Source organism: Photinus pyralis, unplaced genomic scaffold (genome assembly GCF_008802855.1).
Source record: "Photinus pyralis isolate 1611_PpyrPB1 unplaced genomic scaffold, Ppyr1.3 Ppyr1.4_LG1, whole genome shotgun sequence".
In the NCBI taxonomy this organism is placed as follows: Eukaryota; Metazoa; Arthropoda; class Insecta; order Coleoptera; family Lampyridae; genus Photinus; species Photinus pyralis.
The window spans coordinates 28379269-28399355 of NW_022170249.1; the positions used below are offsets into that span (position 1 = coordinate 28379269).

The window sequence follows — 20087 nt, forward strand, 5'->3', positions numbered from 1 at the left end:
TGGCACACCACAAGTAGGTACCATAGCCTATTTGCAAATTGAAAATACGACAAGATGTATAGATTGGAGGACAAAGAACTAATTTTATAAATGAATATATATATACTCGTATATGCATTATTATTTCATACTCAACCTTAATTAATCAAAATATAGTCCAATATTGTTAAGCAGTTACTGTACTACAAAACCATCATATATGTAAATCAGTGCTAAAAATTACGTGCATAAGGACTTCGCTTTAGGATAATCCGAAATTTTGGTTTTGGTTTTTACAATTTCGTGAAGTTATTAATTAATCCCAAATTACTTACACATCCCGCAGCGTTTCCTTGTATGGTTGAAACGAATTCTTCTCAATAACTTTTATTTCAGATTCGGTCAGCGTTATTCTCTCCAACTTTTCGTCGAGGTCAGTTGGAATCTCGAGAAGTCCCCTTCCGTGACATCTACATTCCAATTCCAGCTCCATTCCGTACGTTACATTATAACACTCACAAGTCCACGTTAAATTTTGCGCTCGTTTCGATTCCATTTTCGAAATAAACATCTGCTGTTCTTCTAACGTTGCAATTGTTGGACTATTCGTAGTGAACGATATTTCCACGCTTATAATGACGAACCAATATAGGGCATCGCGTCGGTTCATCATCTGTAACAGAAATAAAAGCAATTAAGCAAAGTTAAAAATCCTTGAAGTTCATAATAATGTGTACACACCAATTTGGACCAATTATCGTGTCAGGCCTACAAAGTTTTGAGGTGATCGTTAAGAATTGACGTCAACTCGTTGTACAGAATCAACAAAACTGTTTACTCACTCGCTTAATAAGCGAGTAGCCCAATTAGATTATGGGTGAGATTTTAACGCATTCATTATTGCGGAGGTGAAATTACTCGCATCGATCAAGTGATACGCACGCATGAAAATATTACGCTAATTTTTCTAACAATGAATTCTTCATTGTCTGCTGTGAAAGTTTCTCCCGCCCAAATGTCGCTCTAATCATCAACACGTTTATTTATAAAACTACCCATGTGATGCTATATGTTTCAAGGGTGGGGTCCTAGTTCCATTTCGAAGATACTTAATTAGTGAAGAATTCTGATGAAGTTGATAGGTAATAGCAAAGAGTAGATATGTCACTTTATCGAGGGCTGGAACGAAATATCCAAATTATTCAAAAATTAGAAATTAGATATTCATATTTCCGTATCACTCAAATAGACAAATCCCCCGCTCTATACCATATCTGGATTCTGCTACATTACATAATTGAAAAGACACTGCTGATATTTTACAAACAAACTGTTCATTATATGTGCACTGTGTTGCCATATTGAAGTAAGAAACAATTATTTTAGATTAATCTTGGGTCTTCAACCTTTATATAGCAGTTATCCATTTCCCGACACAAAGTAAAGATCATTAATAATTCAGACAATGTAATCGCGAGCCTTCTTCTGTATTATTATTTACCTTATTCAATCTATCAGGGATTGAAATATGCATGACGAATACAATTTTAGATGGATAATGTTCTTTACAGCCGAATGTATTAATAACCCCTGCTGCTCACAGCTTTTCAAAGAATTTGTATATCAGAATGACATTTTCGAGTTATGATATTTTGCATATTTCGTCTCAATGTATATAGTGAATTGTTAAAAAAACCGCGTATGAGTACCTACCTATACTATGCATACGTGCAGACTGTCCAAAATTCGAGAGTGAGCATAGGTAAAGTTTCGTATTTTAGGGACGAATTTAACGCTGCTTGGAAAGTGAAGGAATTCCGAATAGGTACTTTTCCGTTTCCCAAATATTTTTTGTGACTTTATTTAAAGAGATTTTTTAAGCAACAAACATTTTCTCATTAATACTTTTTCTCCTCTACAGCTGGCAAAATTAAATTTTAAGTTCGACGTTTCAGTTTTTTGGGGTCATCATCATTCGATTAATACAAAAAATTTTCGATAAAAACGCAGCTAGCTCGCATATGATGCCTTCCGACATTTAAATGTATGCATAGACATTTAGCTCATTGGGAACGTAGCTCAAATGACCAAATTGCCATTACCTGTTTATTGAAACTTTCGAAACGCTTACCGTCAAATTTTATGAAATTATTAAAAGAAGTCACACGCACGATCCAAAACTCGACTTCAAAGGAGCTTAACATCAAAGAAATACCGAATAAGCCACATGAATAGATTATTATTGTTAATACATTTAGCGTTTCCTTTGGAAGATTTCTTTTTTCGTTTTGCATAAATCCTCGGTATATTTCGAAAGGATTAAACAAAGCGAGGAACAATGTTTTAGATATAAAACATACAGAGATTGTAATTGCTCATTAATTTGGAGCTTTGTTGGTTAACAAAATTGATTTTCCATTCCCTATATTGGCTTTAGTTCAAATGGAACGCATTTAGATGTTTCCATAATTGCATCAGAAGTCAGTTAAGGTATACCGCTAGCAGTTTACTCAACAATAAAACTCGATGCTATATTAATATAAAGTAATACCTACAGCTGTAAACTTGAATGTAGTAATGCAATTACAAAGCACTTCACTAAGTGTCACTAAACTTCACGAAGGTTTTGGGTCAGAATGATGGTGACCAACGTAAGTAGATTATGCTGAATGCTCCTATGAGCAAAATAACGTCAGTACCCATACGCTTTGAAAGCATTGTCGCGTTGTAAACACGTCAGAAAAGTTTATTTAATCAAGAAAGCAACTTTTCATTTTCATTGATGAAACCTTGCACGATTTGACGACAAAATTATCTTCGTTCATAAATAACAAACCCGTAATTATCTTAATGTATAACATACGTAATCCCAAACTGCATAGTAGGAATAATTTTTAAGTCTTATTAAATTGGAAGTAGGTATTAATCGCGATGCTCAATAGTTATCGAATGTAGGACTGACTACAGCCTTTTGAATTTTCTTTCGAAATTGGTTTCTAGTCTATAACTTTTGATGGAGAAGTCTAATCGAAAAAGTACGAATTGTTTTGGATTCTACGCCCCACAATTAATAAGAAAAAGTGTTTTCCCGAGAAATTTTGGTGCAGTCGATTTTTGGTAAAAAAGGAAGGTTATACACTGCCTTTTTTTTGCCCCGAAAAAAAAATGTCTCAAATCGACCGGGAAAAAACATTTTCTTATAGAATGTGGCCTGTAGAATCCATAATTTCGAACAGTTCCAAGATTGGGCTACTGGATCAAAAGTTACAGCCCTTTGAATTTTCTTTCGAAATTGGTTTCTAGTCTATAACTTTTGATTGAGAAGTATAATCGAAAAAGTACGAATTGTTTTGTATTCTACGCACCAAAATTAATAAGAAAAAGTGTTTTCCCTAGAAATTTTGGTGCAGTCGATTTTTGGTAAAAAAGGAAGGTTATACACTGTCTTTTTTTTGCCCCGAAAAAAAATTGTCTTAGATCGACCGGGAAAAAACATTTTCTTATAGAATATGGCCTGTAGAATCCATAATTTCAAACAGTTCCAAGATTGGGCTACTGGATCAAAAGTTACGGCCCTTTGAATTTTCTTTCGAAATTGGTTTCTACTATATAACTTTTGATTGAGAAGTCTACTCGAAAAAGTACGAATTGTTTTGGATTCTACGCACCAAAATTATTAAGAAAAAGTGTTTTTCCGAGAAATTTTGGTGCAGTCGATTTTCGGTAAAAAGGGAAGGTTATACACTGCTTTTTTTTGCCCCGAAAAAAAAATTGTCTCAGATCGACCGGGAAAAAACATTTTCTTATAGAATGTGGCCTGCAGAATCCATAATTTCGAACAGTTCCAAGATCGGGCTACTGGATCAAAAGTTACAGCCCTGTGAATTTTCTTTCGAAATTGGTTTCTACATAGTTTGGCTATTACACCTTACAATGGTATCCACGTGTCCGTTAATGTAGACGCACAAAACGTGTGTTGGCGCATAAAACAAACACAAATGAATGTGTTAAGGACTTTTCGGTTCTTGAATTTGAGGGAACAATTTAATGCACGTATTTAAATCGACGTGTTTTTTTTTAAATTTTTTCTGTCAAATTACGAATTACATGACGTACTTATTTGTTTTGCAAATGAAGGTGCGTATACGCTCACTACTGCCACAATGTACAATACCTAAGTGCCGTACGTAGATAAAATCCTCAAAGGGCTTTCTCTAAGATAGGCATCGTTAGTTATTAATAAGACCAAGTCACTTCATAACACAAGACTTACTACTCTTTATAATTTCTGAATGTATAGAATATGCAGTAACTTAACTTTGATCCATCTTTGTACAAGGAACTTCACCTAATTAATGTAGTCATTAATCAGTATTACATAGTACCTACTTTAGATTGTAGCTCGCATGCGAAAAAGAAAGCTTCTTATCCTTGTGCTGTGGTGTAGGTACATTATTAATTATTCCTTGGTAAACGGTCTTAGAGCGTAGTTAACAATCTCATTTCCTTTAATCATCTTATGAAGTGTTGCGTAACAGAATTACAGCTTTTGTCTTTTGATAAACATGTACCTACTGCTCATTTTGTGGCTTTGTGTCGTTTTCAAAGAGATGTGGCAATACTAGTAAATTTCCACGCGTAATCCCCTTGCTTTCGAAGGAGGTGAAATAAAGATTGATTACGTTAGTATCCGAAGGTGATTTAGGAAGGTGAAAACCCTCTCAATCTATTTTTTACTGCAGGTCGATGGTTTTTCTGTTTCGGAACAATTAGGGTTGAATACCCAACGGGTAAGCAACTGGTGTTTCCAACGCTTAGGGTCAACAAGTTTGATTGGTTAAATTTTCAAGTTTTCCAATTAACTTTCTTGATCCACGAACATCCCTTAATTCAGTTTAACCACTACACGTAGTAATTATAAAGGGCTCTTTTTGTTGTGACTACACAAAAAGTCAAACACCAATTGCAGGAAATAGCTGACATGCCTAACGAGAACAAGTCTTTGTAGTGCAAAGGGTGGATGACGCATAGATTGCAAGCGTTGACCGAAAAGGGGATTAAAGTTTCAGATTCCAACACACTGAGATTCACTAACTTTTGTAATAGCTTTTTTAATGGGGGCTTGTCTTCATACACATTTCAATTACATGTCTAGTTTATTCTAAACTTCCTGGAAATAATGGAAGGAGACGTCGCTAAAGGGCGGTGTTTGTATGTTACCGTTAACTCTATATGACAGTTAGTTTTTACAAATATATTCATATAGGAGGTTATTTATTAGATCAGTTTAGCTGGCAACCGGCCCTTATTGGAAAATGTTCAAACGTCAAAATATTAGGTCATTGTCCGACTGAGTAGTAGGCGCCAAGTTTTCCTGTCTCCGGAGGGAAAAGTGTTGTTATGGAAACACAAAAATTTAATGTTTACTTAGAGAAAAAGCACCCACCTACTCATGAAAAGGAAAACAAACTTCGCTACTTGACAATGACGTTTAATTTAACGAACGTTATCAATATCCCATAAAAGCCTATCACAGGCACGCCATGAAAAGTAATACTTCTCCCTTTTCCGCATAATTGAAAGTGACAACATCGCAAACAATTTCACGCAAATAAATGCTCTCGTTACAGTACCCCCTTCTGTTTCCTAAACGAAGAAAACCTGATCAGATTTGAAAAACAACAATAAAGGAAAAAATTTTCAAATATTCTAAAAAATTCTAAGGAATATTCAACAACTACCTAACCAATCCCAAAAAATCCAAAAATTCCAACCTAAAAAAATCCTAAACTTATTCACTAAAAAACCTAAAAAGTAAATATGTACACTTCACTTCATTTCACTTCTTTATCAATAATCTTCAGAAACTTCAATCTATCAAATAACTAATTAACACTTCACTTTACTAGAGCTAAGATAAACTTAACTTCACTAAAAAAAAACTATACCGTGTGTCCCAGGTTGAACGCAGCATAGGCAAATAGAATTAATATATTATTTCGCGAAGGATCCACGAGGCCCTTGATATACAGTGTGTCCCAGATCGCGTGGGATTGCATGGGTAACTTTGTTATTATTAAAGATAGAGAATTGGTTAAATGGGCAATGTCTTGCAGTTTTGGATGCTTATTTAAAATTTCCTTATGGAAATTCAAAATGTCGCATAGGTTCGACGTAAATTCAAAAAAAATAAAATTGGTCATTTCCTTGAATGTCTTATATCATCGAAAGTATAAGAGATATAAAAAAAGTTTTATACAAAAGTGACTGTCTTTGATACGCTTAATTTAGAATTGATGTCAAAAAAATTCAAGATGGCTACTTTTGAGGAACATTTACCAACTTCCTAAACTTAAATAGGCGCTATATGGGATTTTTAGATTATTTGATAGATTTTTTAATTCTCTTTTCAACGAGCCATCATAACATAAGATTGAAAATAATATACCAGTTATATCAACGGTTTTTATATTTTAATCAAGTAGGCTGTGATGAATTTAAAAAAAAAACAAAACAAAATCTTTGCGAGCCAACAAAACAATGAAAATAATTACATCAGATGTTTAAAAAATTTTATATAAGTAGGCCTAGAAAAATTTTGATTTTTATATCATCACGTATTGACTATCTTATTATCCATACTTACATACATATCTACAAATGGTGGTATAACTACAAACTATCCCCTCGAAAAAATGTCATGCCATTATCCACATTTCAAGACACTTTGCTTTATTTTACACAATGTATTACGATTGATGCATTGTCCCAGGTCACATTTTGTAAGTCAGTAAGTGGTTTATCCGCAAGAATATCGAAACTAACAGTTTTACCAGTCCGAGCATATGGATAGATAAATCTTATTTTTCTAACTGCGGAGTGTTCAAATCGACATAATGAACACTATACTCGTCACAGGAAAACCTACATGTTGTAGTTTCACGTCGAAATCAAGTAATATTTTTTTTAATTAATGTATTTTATGGCATAATGGGAAGTCATGTAATTGGCCGGTAATCTTCGTTGGATCTGAAACTGCTCACCATTATTTACAAATTCTCCAATAAACTTCCTTAAAGGATTTTTCTCGACAACGTATGTTTCGAAGGAAGGGTTAGTTTATGCTATCTACCAACAAACTGGTTGCTCAGGTGACAATTCACGAATTATGTACAGTACATTAAATTATAAAAGTAAGTACTTAATTAAAAAATAAAAGTAAAGTGGAAGTAGCTACCACTACAATAATAATAATAATCATCAATGGCAACACGTTGCCTAAACTAAACTGTCTTGAAGTGTGTTTCACTAATAATGGCCAATATTTTAAACATTTGGTGTAATTATTTTCATTGTTTTGTTGCCTCGAATAGTTTTTTTTTTTTTTTATTCGTCACAGACTACTTGATTAAAATACAAAAACCGTTAATATAACTGGTATCTTATTTTCAATCTTATGTTATAATAGCTCGTTGAAAAGAGAATTAAAAAATCTATCAAGTAATCTAAAAATCCAATATGGCGCCCATTTAACTTTAGGAAGTTGGTAAATGTTCCTCAAAAGTGGCCATCTTGAATTTTTTTTTGACGTCAATTCTAAATTAAACGTATCAAAGACAGTCACTTTTATATCAAACTTTTTTTTATATTTCTTATACTTTCGATGATATAAGACATTCAAGGAAATGACCAATTTTAGTTTTTTTGAAATTACGTCGAACCTATGCGACATTTTGAATTTCCATAAGGATAAGCATCCAAAACTGCAAAACATTGCCCATTTGACCAATCCTCGATCTTTAAATAATAACAAAGTTACCCATGCAATCCCACGCGATCTGGGACACACTGTATACATACGTTATTGCACGTTCAACGCTAATTTCAAAGACCTCGTGGATCCTTCGCAAAAAAATACATGCCCGTTTCCCTATGGTGCGTTCTATCTGGGACACGTTGTATAGAAAAACACTATATCTAACAAACAGTCACCGAATTATTTTTTACCTTCAGATCATTTTATAAGCAAAGAAACCAGGCATTTTTTAGCAGGCAATAAAATGAAGCAAATTACAACTGTACAACCACCGATCCATTGTATAAAATATATTGACAAAATCTTTTAAATAACGCATCTATTGTTAACAATGATACAATAGAAATGCACGCATTGTGTTATTTTCAAATGCCCAAATTAATATATTTCAACATTTAGGATTTTCACCATATTTAATAATGATGAAAAATTTATTCCTTTATATCTTTTTCTTTACATAACTTGTGCGGCTTTTCGGGAGAGAAAATTTTATTTATAGGTACGCGAAATACGTTGGGTAAAACTGTATTGTTACCGACTACCTTTGTTACTAAATACAGGGCGTATTTGTTTTAATTTTGTCACAAAATGCACCAAGAACCACAGAGGAGTGGAATGTTCCACTGGCAGAAATAAACAGCTTTTTACTACAAACGTTGAACGATAAGTACATTTATGTTGACAAAAATTATCCAAATTTCCTCCTCATTCGGAAACAAATCCAGAATTTTTCTCTGTATTTGGTGAATATATACAAACACGCATATACCCGTAATGGGCCACCGCACTTGTCCTAACTGCAGTTTTATTTATAGTATAATTTAGTTTCAGAACTATTTTTGTTGGAAGTATACTACTCTTATAACTGTAAATCACGGTTTAATGTTTCCTCATAACACAAATAAAAGGTCTGTAAAATGCTGCATATTTCCCATCCTGACTTTTATTTATTACATTCGAAACAAAAATAATTCATGTGAAGTTAAACATTTTTACTGAAAGAGACGTTGAAAATAACGTGTCGAGTGTGGGCGACATTTTCTTTATTTTCTGAAAAAACCACGACAAAATCCCATAGTAACACTAAAGAATGATTTCTTGTCTACATTATAGCAAATACAGTTCGCACGTTATGGGGAAGCCTAATTACTATGGGCCACGCAACGCTGCGTTATATAAAGTTAGTGTTTTTACCAAAGAATTGATCGCGAGGCTTGTTATTGCACGGGATTAGATTTGGGTTTCCATTAGATCACGTTTAACTATACTTTCATTACACAGCTTTTTAGTATCTTCACGCACACCTGCAATTTGTATGCATAAAATGTGTATATCTAGATTTAGAAGATTTTCTTACAGAAAACGGCATTATCTTATAGTTCCCGATTTAAAATATATATAGCTATATTAGTGACTATAGCTTTCCCCTCTCAGGTAGCCATAAATACAGTGGTGTTCCCATAGGGGAACGTATGCGCCGTATACTCTCAAGGATTTGTTAGACATATAACGTATACTCTCAATCAAGGCGCCACTGGACATGCAAACACGTTTTTTTACCAATTTAGAGCGCTGTAACTGCGTTTTGAGTATCAAATTTTAATAAATTTGTCAGGGGATGACCCCCCCCCCTCGCGTTTTAAAAGGAACATCACAACCACCCGCTCAATTGATCACATTAGAAAATAAATCCAACAATAAATTATCAATATCAACCAAATGTAGTTTACGAAATTTTTTTTTAAAGATATGCAACCCTTAATTTTTTCAGAAATAAAAGCACTGTACTTCATCTAAAAATGTCCTCCAGATGATGGTGTTTATAGAAAATAGAATTGGCACGACACCCTCCTCGTAGAGACAGTATTTCGGAAATTAGCAAATGAATTTGTAGATTCGATCTTTAGTTGTATTTTTTTTGTAAATATCCCAAATTAAAGTGTTGTACGAACGTGTACGACTATTACAAATTATCTATTGGTGATAGTGGTTTAAATTTTGACAGTTATTTCGAACTCTTCCGTCTTTAATAATTGCAATTATACATTTTTTAACTGTATAACTTCCTACATTAAAAAATTCGTTTTTATTTTCTAAAGCTCAGCGAGATGTTCCCACGGCAACTTCTCACATTTGCGTACCAATTTACATAAATGATGAGAGAAATTCGACATATGGAGGAAATCTAGATATGCAAATGTAGGAGAATCCCTTTCTTTGTCGAGAATACGAGATAATAGAACGAAGTTCACATTACGCTTTAAACGCACCATTTCATATTGTTAATCGGTAAGTACCACCACGTAAAAAATTAATTAATCCAGTTTGAATTTTAATGGAGAACGCTCGGTTTACAAATTAACTCTTGACAATTTCGTACATCGTAATTAAATAAGTTTCTCTTAATAGAAACGGTAGGTACAAGAAATGTTTCTGCGAGGTTCTTTAAGCTGCTCTAATGATATTAAAAGTGGGATATAGAGCTCTGTCTTTTTTGATGTGCGAAAATTAATTAAACATTATTAGTATTAGTATTTAATTATTGTCACAAACTATACAGACTTCTTTTAAACATGAAGTCTTAGCAAGTATTTCTGGACTTATTGTTTCGGTCAAAGTATTTGAATGATTTAGCGCAAACGAAATTACAAGCATTAACGTACTTATCCTCGACATACAAAGGGGGTTCCCTTTTATGAAATAAATTCCACCAAATGCTTACAGAGTTATTCTTGAAATTCCGCTAGCGACACAATTTATTGGAAAATCGATCCTCTAAAAACAAATTCAAATTTTGGGCTGCCGTTACACTATCACCCTCAAAGCAACCCGTTAGTTGACCGATTCCATCGGCAACTAAAATCTGCCACGCAGGGGCGGACTGGCACGGGGGAGGGCGGGTGGCGATTGCCACCTAGCCTGTAGATCATAATGGCCCGTTGGAAATTTATAAGTATGTGCTGTATTAAGTTTCTTGCACTATTAATAAATTATTAACACGTTTCTCTAATTGGGGTTGATGTTAGGTTGTTAAAAAATTCTGTTTTAATTGAAGTGTTTTACAATGAATTTATCATTTTTTGTCGTAGTATTTTGAAAGTGCTGAAATACAATGATAGGCGACGCACCTCGTGTGGATTGTATATTTTGTTACTTTTAATTATCAGCTGCAATTTAAAAAAAAACTGTATGGTAATTGATTTTCGAGAAAGGAGTACTTTAAAATGTTTTTGTGGTGCACTTCAGAGCTACCCCCCCCCCCCCCTCGCCACACCTTCATTACTACACTAATACTTTAATGGCCCGTAAGTACCCAGTCCGCCCCTGTGTATAACCTTCCTTTTTTACCAAAATTCGACTACACCAAAATTTCTTTTAACTTTTGAACTAGTAGCCCAATCTTGGAACTGTTTGAAATTATGGATTCTACAGGCCACATTTTATAAGAAAATTTTTTTTCCGGGGCGATCTGAGACAATTTTTTTTTTCGGGGCTCAAAAAAAGGCAGTGTATAACCTTCCTTTTTTACCAAAAATCGACTGCACCAAAATTTCTCGGGAAAACACTTTTTCTTATTAATTTTGGTGCGTAGAATCCAAATCAATTCGTACTTTTTCGATCAGACTTCTCAATCAAAAGTTATAGACTAGAAACCAATTTCGAAAAAAAATTCAAAGGGCTGTAACTTTTGAACTAGTAGCGCAATCTTGGAACTGTTTGAAATTATGGATTCTACAGGCCACATTCTATAAGAAAATTTTTTTTCCGGGTCGTGTATAACCAGGGGCGCACTGGCCCGGGGGGGCGGGTGGCGATTGCCACCTGACCTGTAGATCATAATGGCCCGTTGGAAATTTATAAGTGTGTGCTGTATTTAGTTTCTTGCACTATTAATAAATTATTAACACGTTTCTCTAATTGGGGTTGATGTTAGGTTGTTAAATAATTGAAGTGTTTTACAATGATGAAAGGAGTACTTTAAAATGGTTTTGTGGTGCACCTCAGAGCTACCCCCCCCCCCCCCCCCCCCCCCCCCCGGCACCTTCATTACTACACTAATACTTTAATGGCCCGTAACCTATGCAATTCCACCTGGCCCGCAGTTACCCAGTCCGCCCCTGCTGCCACGAATCAAAGTGACAATGGAAGAAAGTGTTTTGTGTATTGCACTTAAAGTGACCCCCTCTCCTTGTAGGTTCCGTTACTAAATATTTGCAAAATTCGTGCCTGAAAGCGAAGTGAGAGTGCACAAAGTTCTACATTCCTTAATGAAATAAATTAATCCCTAATTTTCCATGTCATCTCATCTTGAAAGGCTCAAAGTCGCATTTACATTTACATCACCTCCTAAACAATTAAAACCAACGACTAGAGAAAGCTCTATTGCAATTTAGATACCTACACGATTACACTCTCACGTTTGGACGACGTATGACGAACATCTTTCAGTATTTGTCATGCAATTATTCGCGTTTCCATTGTCTTTACGTAATTGAAAATCTCACTATAGACATCGATTTTCACGTCAGTAATAAGCGAGTCAATGAATTCGAATACTTTAGCAGTTTGCTTTGTCATCAATGGAAACTTCGAAATCAATATGGCTTTATTAACTTTAGTTGTAAAGCGTTTCGCACAATTGTTAAATTTAGCTACCTACTTAATTAGCACCTCGTTTTTTTTGTTACAGGAGACGCCGAAAGTCCGCTTGTGACCTTTAACGATTAGAATCTTCGAAATTTTCAATCAGTAGAAATTAAATTAAGAAAGATAATTGGGCCAGCGGAATCGTTGTGCATTTCATAAGTGCAAAGTCTAGGAGGAAGGAACGTTTCAAGATGGTTTTTGTTCTAGTGCCCGGGTTAACAAATGCGAGAATAGTTGCCATCTAAGAACTGGACAGAAAGTTGTCACAGGGTCGTCAAGGGTGGTCTGCTCGAATACGGATCTTAGATGTATCTGGACAATCTGGACCCCCTTAAACAATTTATCCCATTCAAAATGGGCACACCCCTAAAACTTGGCAAAATAAATATTCGACAAAAATTCAAAAACCGCCTTTATGCGTCCAACTTCATTGTCCTGTCTCTTAAATGTGTTTAACTGTGGTGCAGTAAACGGAGAGTAATTAGTACGGAAAAGCTTTCTACAAAACTTCAGACTAATTTGCTAAGACGATTACGACCTAAATCATGATTATGAAAAGCGACAAGTGAGTTTATTTGGCAAAGCTTTCCTTATTGATTGACTACGTTTACTGAGGAAATGATCGGCAAGGCAGACTGTGCCGGTGAATAATGCTGTTGCGTAAGTTGATACCACCCATTTTCTAGTCCTGTTGCGTTTAAAAGCTATAAATCTTGAGAGCTTTAGATAACCTTCCGCTTTGTTTATTCGATGCCAATACATTAATGTGGTAAAGGTGATACTTTCTGGGTGCCTGAACAGACGAAGCAATAGAGCTGAAAAATGTATCACCTCGTAAAAGCGTATAGGCTCCTGAAAACGCGAAAAATAGAAGAAACAGAAGCGTGGCAGATTTTTAATTAATGTGCCAAAATCGCGCTGGTTCAACTACTTCAAAGAAGTGTTTGGCCTTATTTTTTATGTAGCAACTTTAATCCACAAGAGGAATTTATTTACTTAATTATCATCCTCCTATAATATGCAAGGTTGTCAAGAAAGTAATTGTAAACTGAGCGTTTTAATCATAAAACAAGTATCACAATATTATTAATTGCAGGGAGGGATATAAGTGTTACACAAATTCATTATGTCGCTGCCCATAACCGCAATTACTTACCAACTGGCCAACAACTTGTAACACCATCCTGTAGATTATATTATATTTATAAGTATAGTATTATTTCCTTAAGAGTAATTTCCGAAAATGTTATACTTTGGAAATATGGGTGAACTCTACTGATTTTAGCACGTGTGAATGTGTTCAGCATTCGTTTTCCCAAAGTAAGCTATAGAAACCTCCGACAAACCACTACCAATATTAGTTTTTTGTACACAAAGTAAGCGCTTTCATTTATTTCAGACTCTCAATTTACGCCACATTTTGTGCCTCTTATGTGAGAAATAACTTAACGAAAGTATTTTTATAACTTGGTTTTCTCAGAAAAGTTTCATAGGACTTAGATTGTGTGTCCCGATTCGCTCCTGATTGGATATCTCCGTGCAATTTTGACTTATTGATTGCTTGATGTGAAATTAGACTCAAGTATTCATAAATGAATAAATAAAACAACATATTGCTATAATAGCAAAAGGATCGTATTCATACTTCGGCCCACTGCTTAGAAGAGATGAAGGGACTATTTTCTATTGGTTTATAGACAATTTTCACATACTTTACTTTTTTTTAACTTTTGAGAGCTGTAACGGGTGTTCTTCTGCTGCATCCTACCTCTGATTAACCCTAGTTTACTGGCCACTAAAACTTTCAAGTTTATTTATTTATTTATTTATTTATTTATTTATTTATTTATTTATTTATTTATTTATTTATTTATTTATTTATTTATTTATTTATTTATTTATATTTTATTTATTTATTTATTTATTTATTTATTTATTTATTTATTTATTTATTTATTTATTTATTTATTTATTTATTTATTTATTTATTTATTTATTTATTTAACCAGAAACCATACAGAATAAAAATTCCAATTACATGGCACTGGGGCTCTGAACAAATATTAGGACTTAAGATCTAATTTTATTTATTATTGAATTTAGGGGATCGTGAAAAAAGTCGATATCATTAACTGAGGACAACTTATTTAAAGTGATCAAGATCTTAATAAGTGGGGAAGTTGTGTTGTTAACTACAAAAATAGTATTATTTTGCTTTAGCTTAAGAAATGGTACCTTAAGCTTAATTTTTTGAAGTAATTCGGAAGAGTTTAACAAATTGTGTAAAATTTTGAAGACAAAAATTGTGGAAGCAATGTACCGTCGGGTTTCTAACCTCGTTATATCTAAGCCGAAAGTACTATTTAAGTAATTAAGCTGGGTACCGTAAGAGATCAAATGTGGATAATTTTGGGTTGACCTAAAAAACATTACTCGGATGAACTCTTTCTGCACTTTTTCAATCATGTCTGAGTATTTGAGAGTTTGAGGAGACCAGATACATGCAGCATACTCAAGCTTGGATCTAATAAACGCATTATATAAGGTTAGCATTGTCTGTATATTCGTGAAATTGAGTGTATTTCTGATAACGAAACCAAGAAGTTTGTAACACTCATTTGTTAGGTATTCAATGTGTAAGTTGAAGTTAAGGTTGGTATTGAAAAACACGCCCAGGTCCTTAACGGAGGTGACTCTTAGTAAGACCTTTCCATTCATTTTATAGTCAAAAAGTAAGGGATTTTTCGATCTAGTAAAAGTAAGGACTTTACACTTATTGATATTTAGTTTTAGTTTATTTTTGATACACCACTTAATTACTGAGTTAATGTCCTCTTGAATATTTAAACAGTCACTTGGGGATTGGACTTTATTAAAAAGTTTTAGGTCGTCCGCAAATAGTGTGCTTTCGAGTTTTTTATCACTCGCGGTAAATCATTTATGTATAAGAGAAACAGAAAAGGACCAAGAAGTGTTCCCTGGGGAACGCCTGATGAGGGATAAAATTCGGCTGAATTCACACCATTGAATTTCACTCTTGTTTTACGGAGAGATAAATATGATTTCAAGAATTTGACGGTCGGATTACTTACGCAATTTAAACCAAGTTTACGGAGCAAGACCTGATGGGATACTGTGTCAAATGCCTTCGCAAAATCTGTATAAACACAGTCTACCTGGGCTCTCTCATCCAAGGCTGCTGCTGAGAAATGCGTAAACTGCATTAAATTGGTAATCGTTGATCTGTTCCGCGTGAAACCGTGCTGTTGATCTGCAATTATACTGCTGAGATGGGAATAAAGTCTAGTATAGATCACTCTTTCGAAAATTTTCGCTATTGCTGGTATAATTGCAATTGGGCGATAATTCTCAACTAATTTTCGGCTTCCATTTTTGTGAATTGGTGTTATTCTGGTGCATTTCCAAGCTTCAGGGAATGTACATGTTTGCAAAGCTAAATTAAATAGATGTAGTAAGGGGGTTACCAATAAAGATGCACATCCTTTCACGATGTAGGGTGGGATTCCATCTTCACCCATAGCCGACCTCGGTTTCAATTTTTTAATTGCTTCCAGTATCTCGGATTCATGTAACTGAGTCAAGTGCAAAGTTTACGGGCGTAGAGTGGAACGGACCCCACGCGCCGTGTTTCCTTGCATAATCTCAGAAAAAAAACTTATATGGACATTGAAAGTGGCTGTGGGGTGCGATCCACCCCAGACCTCTAAATTAGGGTTAACTGTCTTACACACTAATTTGTGTTCTTGTTATGTAATGGGCGCCGCCGGCTAGCTGGCCTCTTAAGCAAAGATAAATGGATAAATAATAAGTCAATGAATCGGTTCTTATTTTATTTAAAGTATATCTTTGCCGCAATGGAATAACATATTATTAAATGGAGTTTGAGGCGGAATGGCCCTGGAAGGCAAATGAGTAAACACCATGCATTTGCAACAACACCCTTCGCAGTGATAGGAAATATTTAATTTTAATGGAACCACTCAATGTATACTGGATAATCGTCAAGTACTAAAAGAAAATTAATTGCATTTCAATAAACACCCTGTAGAATACAAATAAAGCGAACAGAAACACATTAATATGTTAAGAATCTTCAGGCGGAGATCTAAGATAATAATTATGTATTTATTGAGATGCAGCTACAAAATATTGGAAGGAAAACGATAGAAAAATAATTACAACTCGAAGGGCGGACTTCACAGTTTGTACTTTGCTGCTCTTGCACTCAATCCATAATGACTGTTAAAACGATCACATATTTGCATGTCAGTGTTGACTTGGGAAACATCTTGGACGCTGGACCCATCATCTTGCATACTTAGCAATCACTATTGCCAGAGCAGGCATAATTTATTATCGTTTTTGATTACAACTAGAACTAACCTGCTTGAATTGTAGGCATCTCTCAAGTTTCTTGAAATCTTTAAAACAGAAATAGAAAAGTGGAGCAAAATTGCAAGTAGGTAGTTAAATCGCCTTTACTTAAGTTGTTCAGGAATATTAACTGGTGCAAAATATAGAGAGATTTGCAGCTGCATGATGAAATTGTGGGCTGTTACATGCAACAAGACGGTGCTACAGCACATACTATTCTTTGGCCAGATTAAAAAAAAATCGTTTTCTCAACGACGGTTGTATAATGTATATAAATCTAGACGAATTGCGTGAAGCAATAGTGGCAAAAATTGATGAAATCAACCATGATCGTCGAATGTTGGCAAATGTTAGCACCGGTATTTTGCGTAGAGCTCAAAAATGCCTTGAAGTCAATGGCTCACATTTTGACTATTATTTTTTGTTAAGAAGCTGTTTTTCCATAAATTCAACTTTATTACCAACCATTAAATTAAATTAAAAATTCAAATACCTCTCTAATTAAGCGAATTTTCAATCACATGGATGTTCACAATTAAACTTCCATTGCCAACTATGACGCTGAATTTTCTGAATCGCTCGATATACAGTGTGTCCCAGATCGGGTGGGATTGCATGGGTATCTTTCTTATTATTAAAGATAGAGAATTGGTTAAATGGGCAATGTTTTGCAGTTTTAGATGCTGATTTCAAATTTCCTTGTGGAAATTGAAAATGTCGAATAGGTTCGACGTAAATTCAAAAAAACTAAAATTGGCCATTTCCTTTAATCTCTTATATCATCGAAAGTATAAGAGATATAAAAAGAAGTTTTATATAAAAGTTACTGTATTTGACACCCCTAATTTAGAATTGATGTCAAACAAAAATTCAAAATGGCTACTTTTGAGGAACATTTACCAACTTCTTAAAGTTAAATAGGCGCCATATTGGATTTTTAGATTACTTGATAGAATTTTTAATTCTCTTTTCAACGAGCTATCATATCATAAGATTGAAAATAAGATACCAGTTATATCAACGGTTTTTATATTTTAATCAAGTAGGCTATGGTGAATTAAAAAAAAAACAAAACAAAATCTATTCGAGGCAACACAACAATAAAAATAATTACATCACATGTTTAAAATACTGGCCATTATTAGTGAAACACACTTCAAGACCGTTTACTTTAGGCAACGTGTTGCCATTGATGCTATAAGACGCCTTTAAAACGGCTTCGTGCAGTTGTGTTATTATTACCTATTATATTAGTACAGTAGCTACTTCCATATATGCACTTTATTCTTTAATGTACAATGTACATAATTCGTGAATTGTGACCCGGGCGGCCAGCTTAATTGTTGGTAGGTCATAAAATACATTAATTTAAAACCTTACTTGATTTCGGCGTCAAATTACAACATGCAGGTTTTCCTGTGACGAGTACTGTTCATTATCTCGATTTGAACACTCCGCAAAATAACACTCATCTGTCCATATACTGGGACTCGTAAAACTGCAGTTAGTTTCGATATTCCTATGGATAAACCACCTACAAAATGTGACCTGGGACAATGCATCAATGGTAATACGTTGTGTAAAGTAAATCGAAGTGTTTTGAAATGTGTTTAACTGGATAATGGCATGGCATTTTTTCGAGGGGATAGTTTGTAGTTATACCAGCATTTTGTAGGTATGTAAGTATGGATAATATGATAGTCAAAAAGTGACGTCATAAAAGTCAAAATTTTTCTACGCCTCAAATTTTGGAGGGAGTTGTAACGCCCCCTCCCATGAGTGCGCCCCTGATATTTTAAACATCTGATGTAATTACTTTCATCGTTTTGTTGCCTCGAATAGATTTTGTTTTGTTTTTTTTTAATTCACCATAGCCTACTTGATTAAAATATAAAAACCGTTGATATAACTGGTATCTTATTTTCAATCTTATGATATGATAGCTCGTTGAAAAGAGAATTAAAAATTCTATCAAGTAATCTAAAAATCCAATATGGCGCCTATTTAACTTTAAGAAGTTGGTAAATGTTCCTCAAAAGTAGCCATTTTGAATTTTTGTTTGACATCAATTCTAAATTAGGGGTGTCAAATACAGTAACTTTTATATAAAACTTCTTTTTATATCTCTTATTATATCGATGATATAAGAGATTAAAGGAAATGGCCAATTTTAGTTTTTTTGAATTTACATCGAACCTAATCGACATTTTGAATTTCCACAAGGAAATTTGAAATAAGCATCTAAAACTGCAAAACATTGCCCATTTAACCAATTCTCTATCTTTAATAATAAGAAAGTTACCCATTCAATCCCACCCGATCTGGGACACACTGTATGTATTATGTACAAGGAAACGAAATTACTGCGATTCTTTTGTCTCATAAGTCCTTTACTATAAAAGATCTTGGAGCAAAATTGTGCACAATTACCGTTGTTTGACAATTGAATGGACGGTACGTATATTTCTACTTACCCCAAAATGCGTTGGAATCTTCGTTCCAAGGGGATATAAGAGTGGGTAAGAATTATCATAAAACAAAGTGAAGAATTTGCGATTGATTACTGGCAGGACCAATAAGGAAGTTTTTTTAATCATTTCACAAATCACTATTCGCGGCTAATTGTGTAGTATCGTAATAATCAAAATGAACGTTTCGTGAAGTACGTCGCGTTCGAACAATAGATTTCTATCGAATATAAAATAGGATCCTTATCCATGGCCCTGACTCGTAATCTCACTAAAATTGAATAAACTTTATACAAATAAATACGACAACCGTCGCCATGTTTCTAAAATAGTTATGATCACCAGTGGCGTGCTATATTCCGGGGAGTAAAATGGAGCACCTCATATTGTATGCACCCCATATTTTATTGCGGATTTCGGTATTTGGTATATTTGTTCTGTTCTTTACTGACGGTATATAGTGCAATATATGTTCTTTTAAACCGACACGTTATTCTACCTGGTGACAGCGCTATGTTCTGTCGTAAAAATGTTCACGTATTTCGTTCTCTTCTCGAATGTGCTGCTGAAAATCTTCTTCAGCGGAAAGTCAGTTAGTGGGTAGCGTTGTAATATCTGGCTCTCTGGCAACCGCGCTCGTTTTCCCTCAATACGTTGCTTGCCATCGTTTGTTCATGTTCGATATGAAGCGGTATGTGTAAATTGCCCTATGATTAAGAAAATACAAATACAAAACCAAATTTTTGAAATGGAAAAATGACCACCTACCCACCCCATAAAAG

The 20087-nt window shown here is 34.3% G+C and overlaps 1 protein-coding gene across 4 annotated transcripts in view; it reads right to left on the reverse strand.

The window, feature by feature from the left end:
* LOC116177565 (lutropin-choriogonadotropic hormone receptor-like) overlaps positions 1-19463 on the reverse strand; it is a 38275-nt gene extending 18812 nt beyond the window's left edge. For 2 of the 4 annotated variants that reach the window (XM_031496568.1, XM_031496559.1), the window contains exons 1-2: positions 19312-19462; positions 315-652 (exon numbers count right to left, since the gene is read on the reverse strand). In XM_031496568.1, the coding sequence (XP_031352428.1) occupies positions 315-652; positions 19312-19434 (461 nt within the window). In that variant the 5' untranslated portion in view covers positions 19435-19462. Of the gene's footprint in view, positions 1-314; positions 653-720; positions 918-19311 lie in introns of those variants that run through there. The other 2 variants (XM_031496588.1, XM_031496578.1) reach the window with 2 other exon arrangements.
* Between the last annotated feature and the right edge of the window lie 624 nt (positions 19464-20087).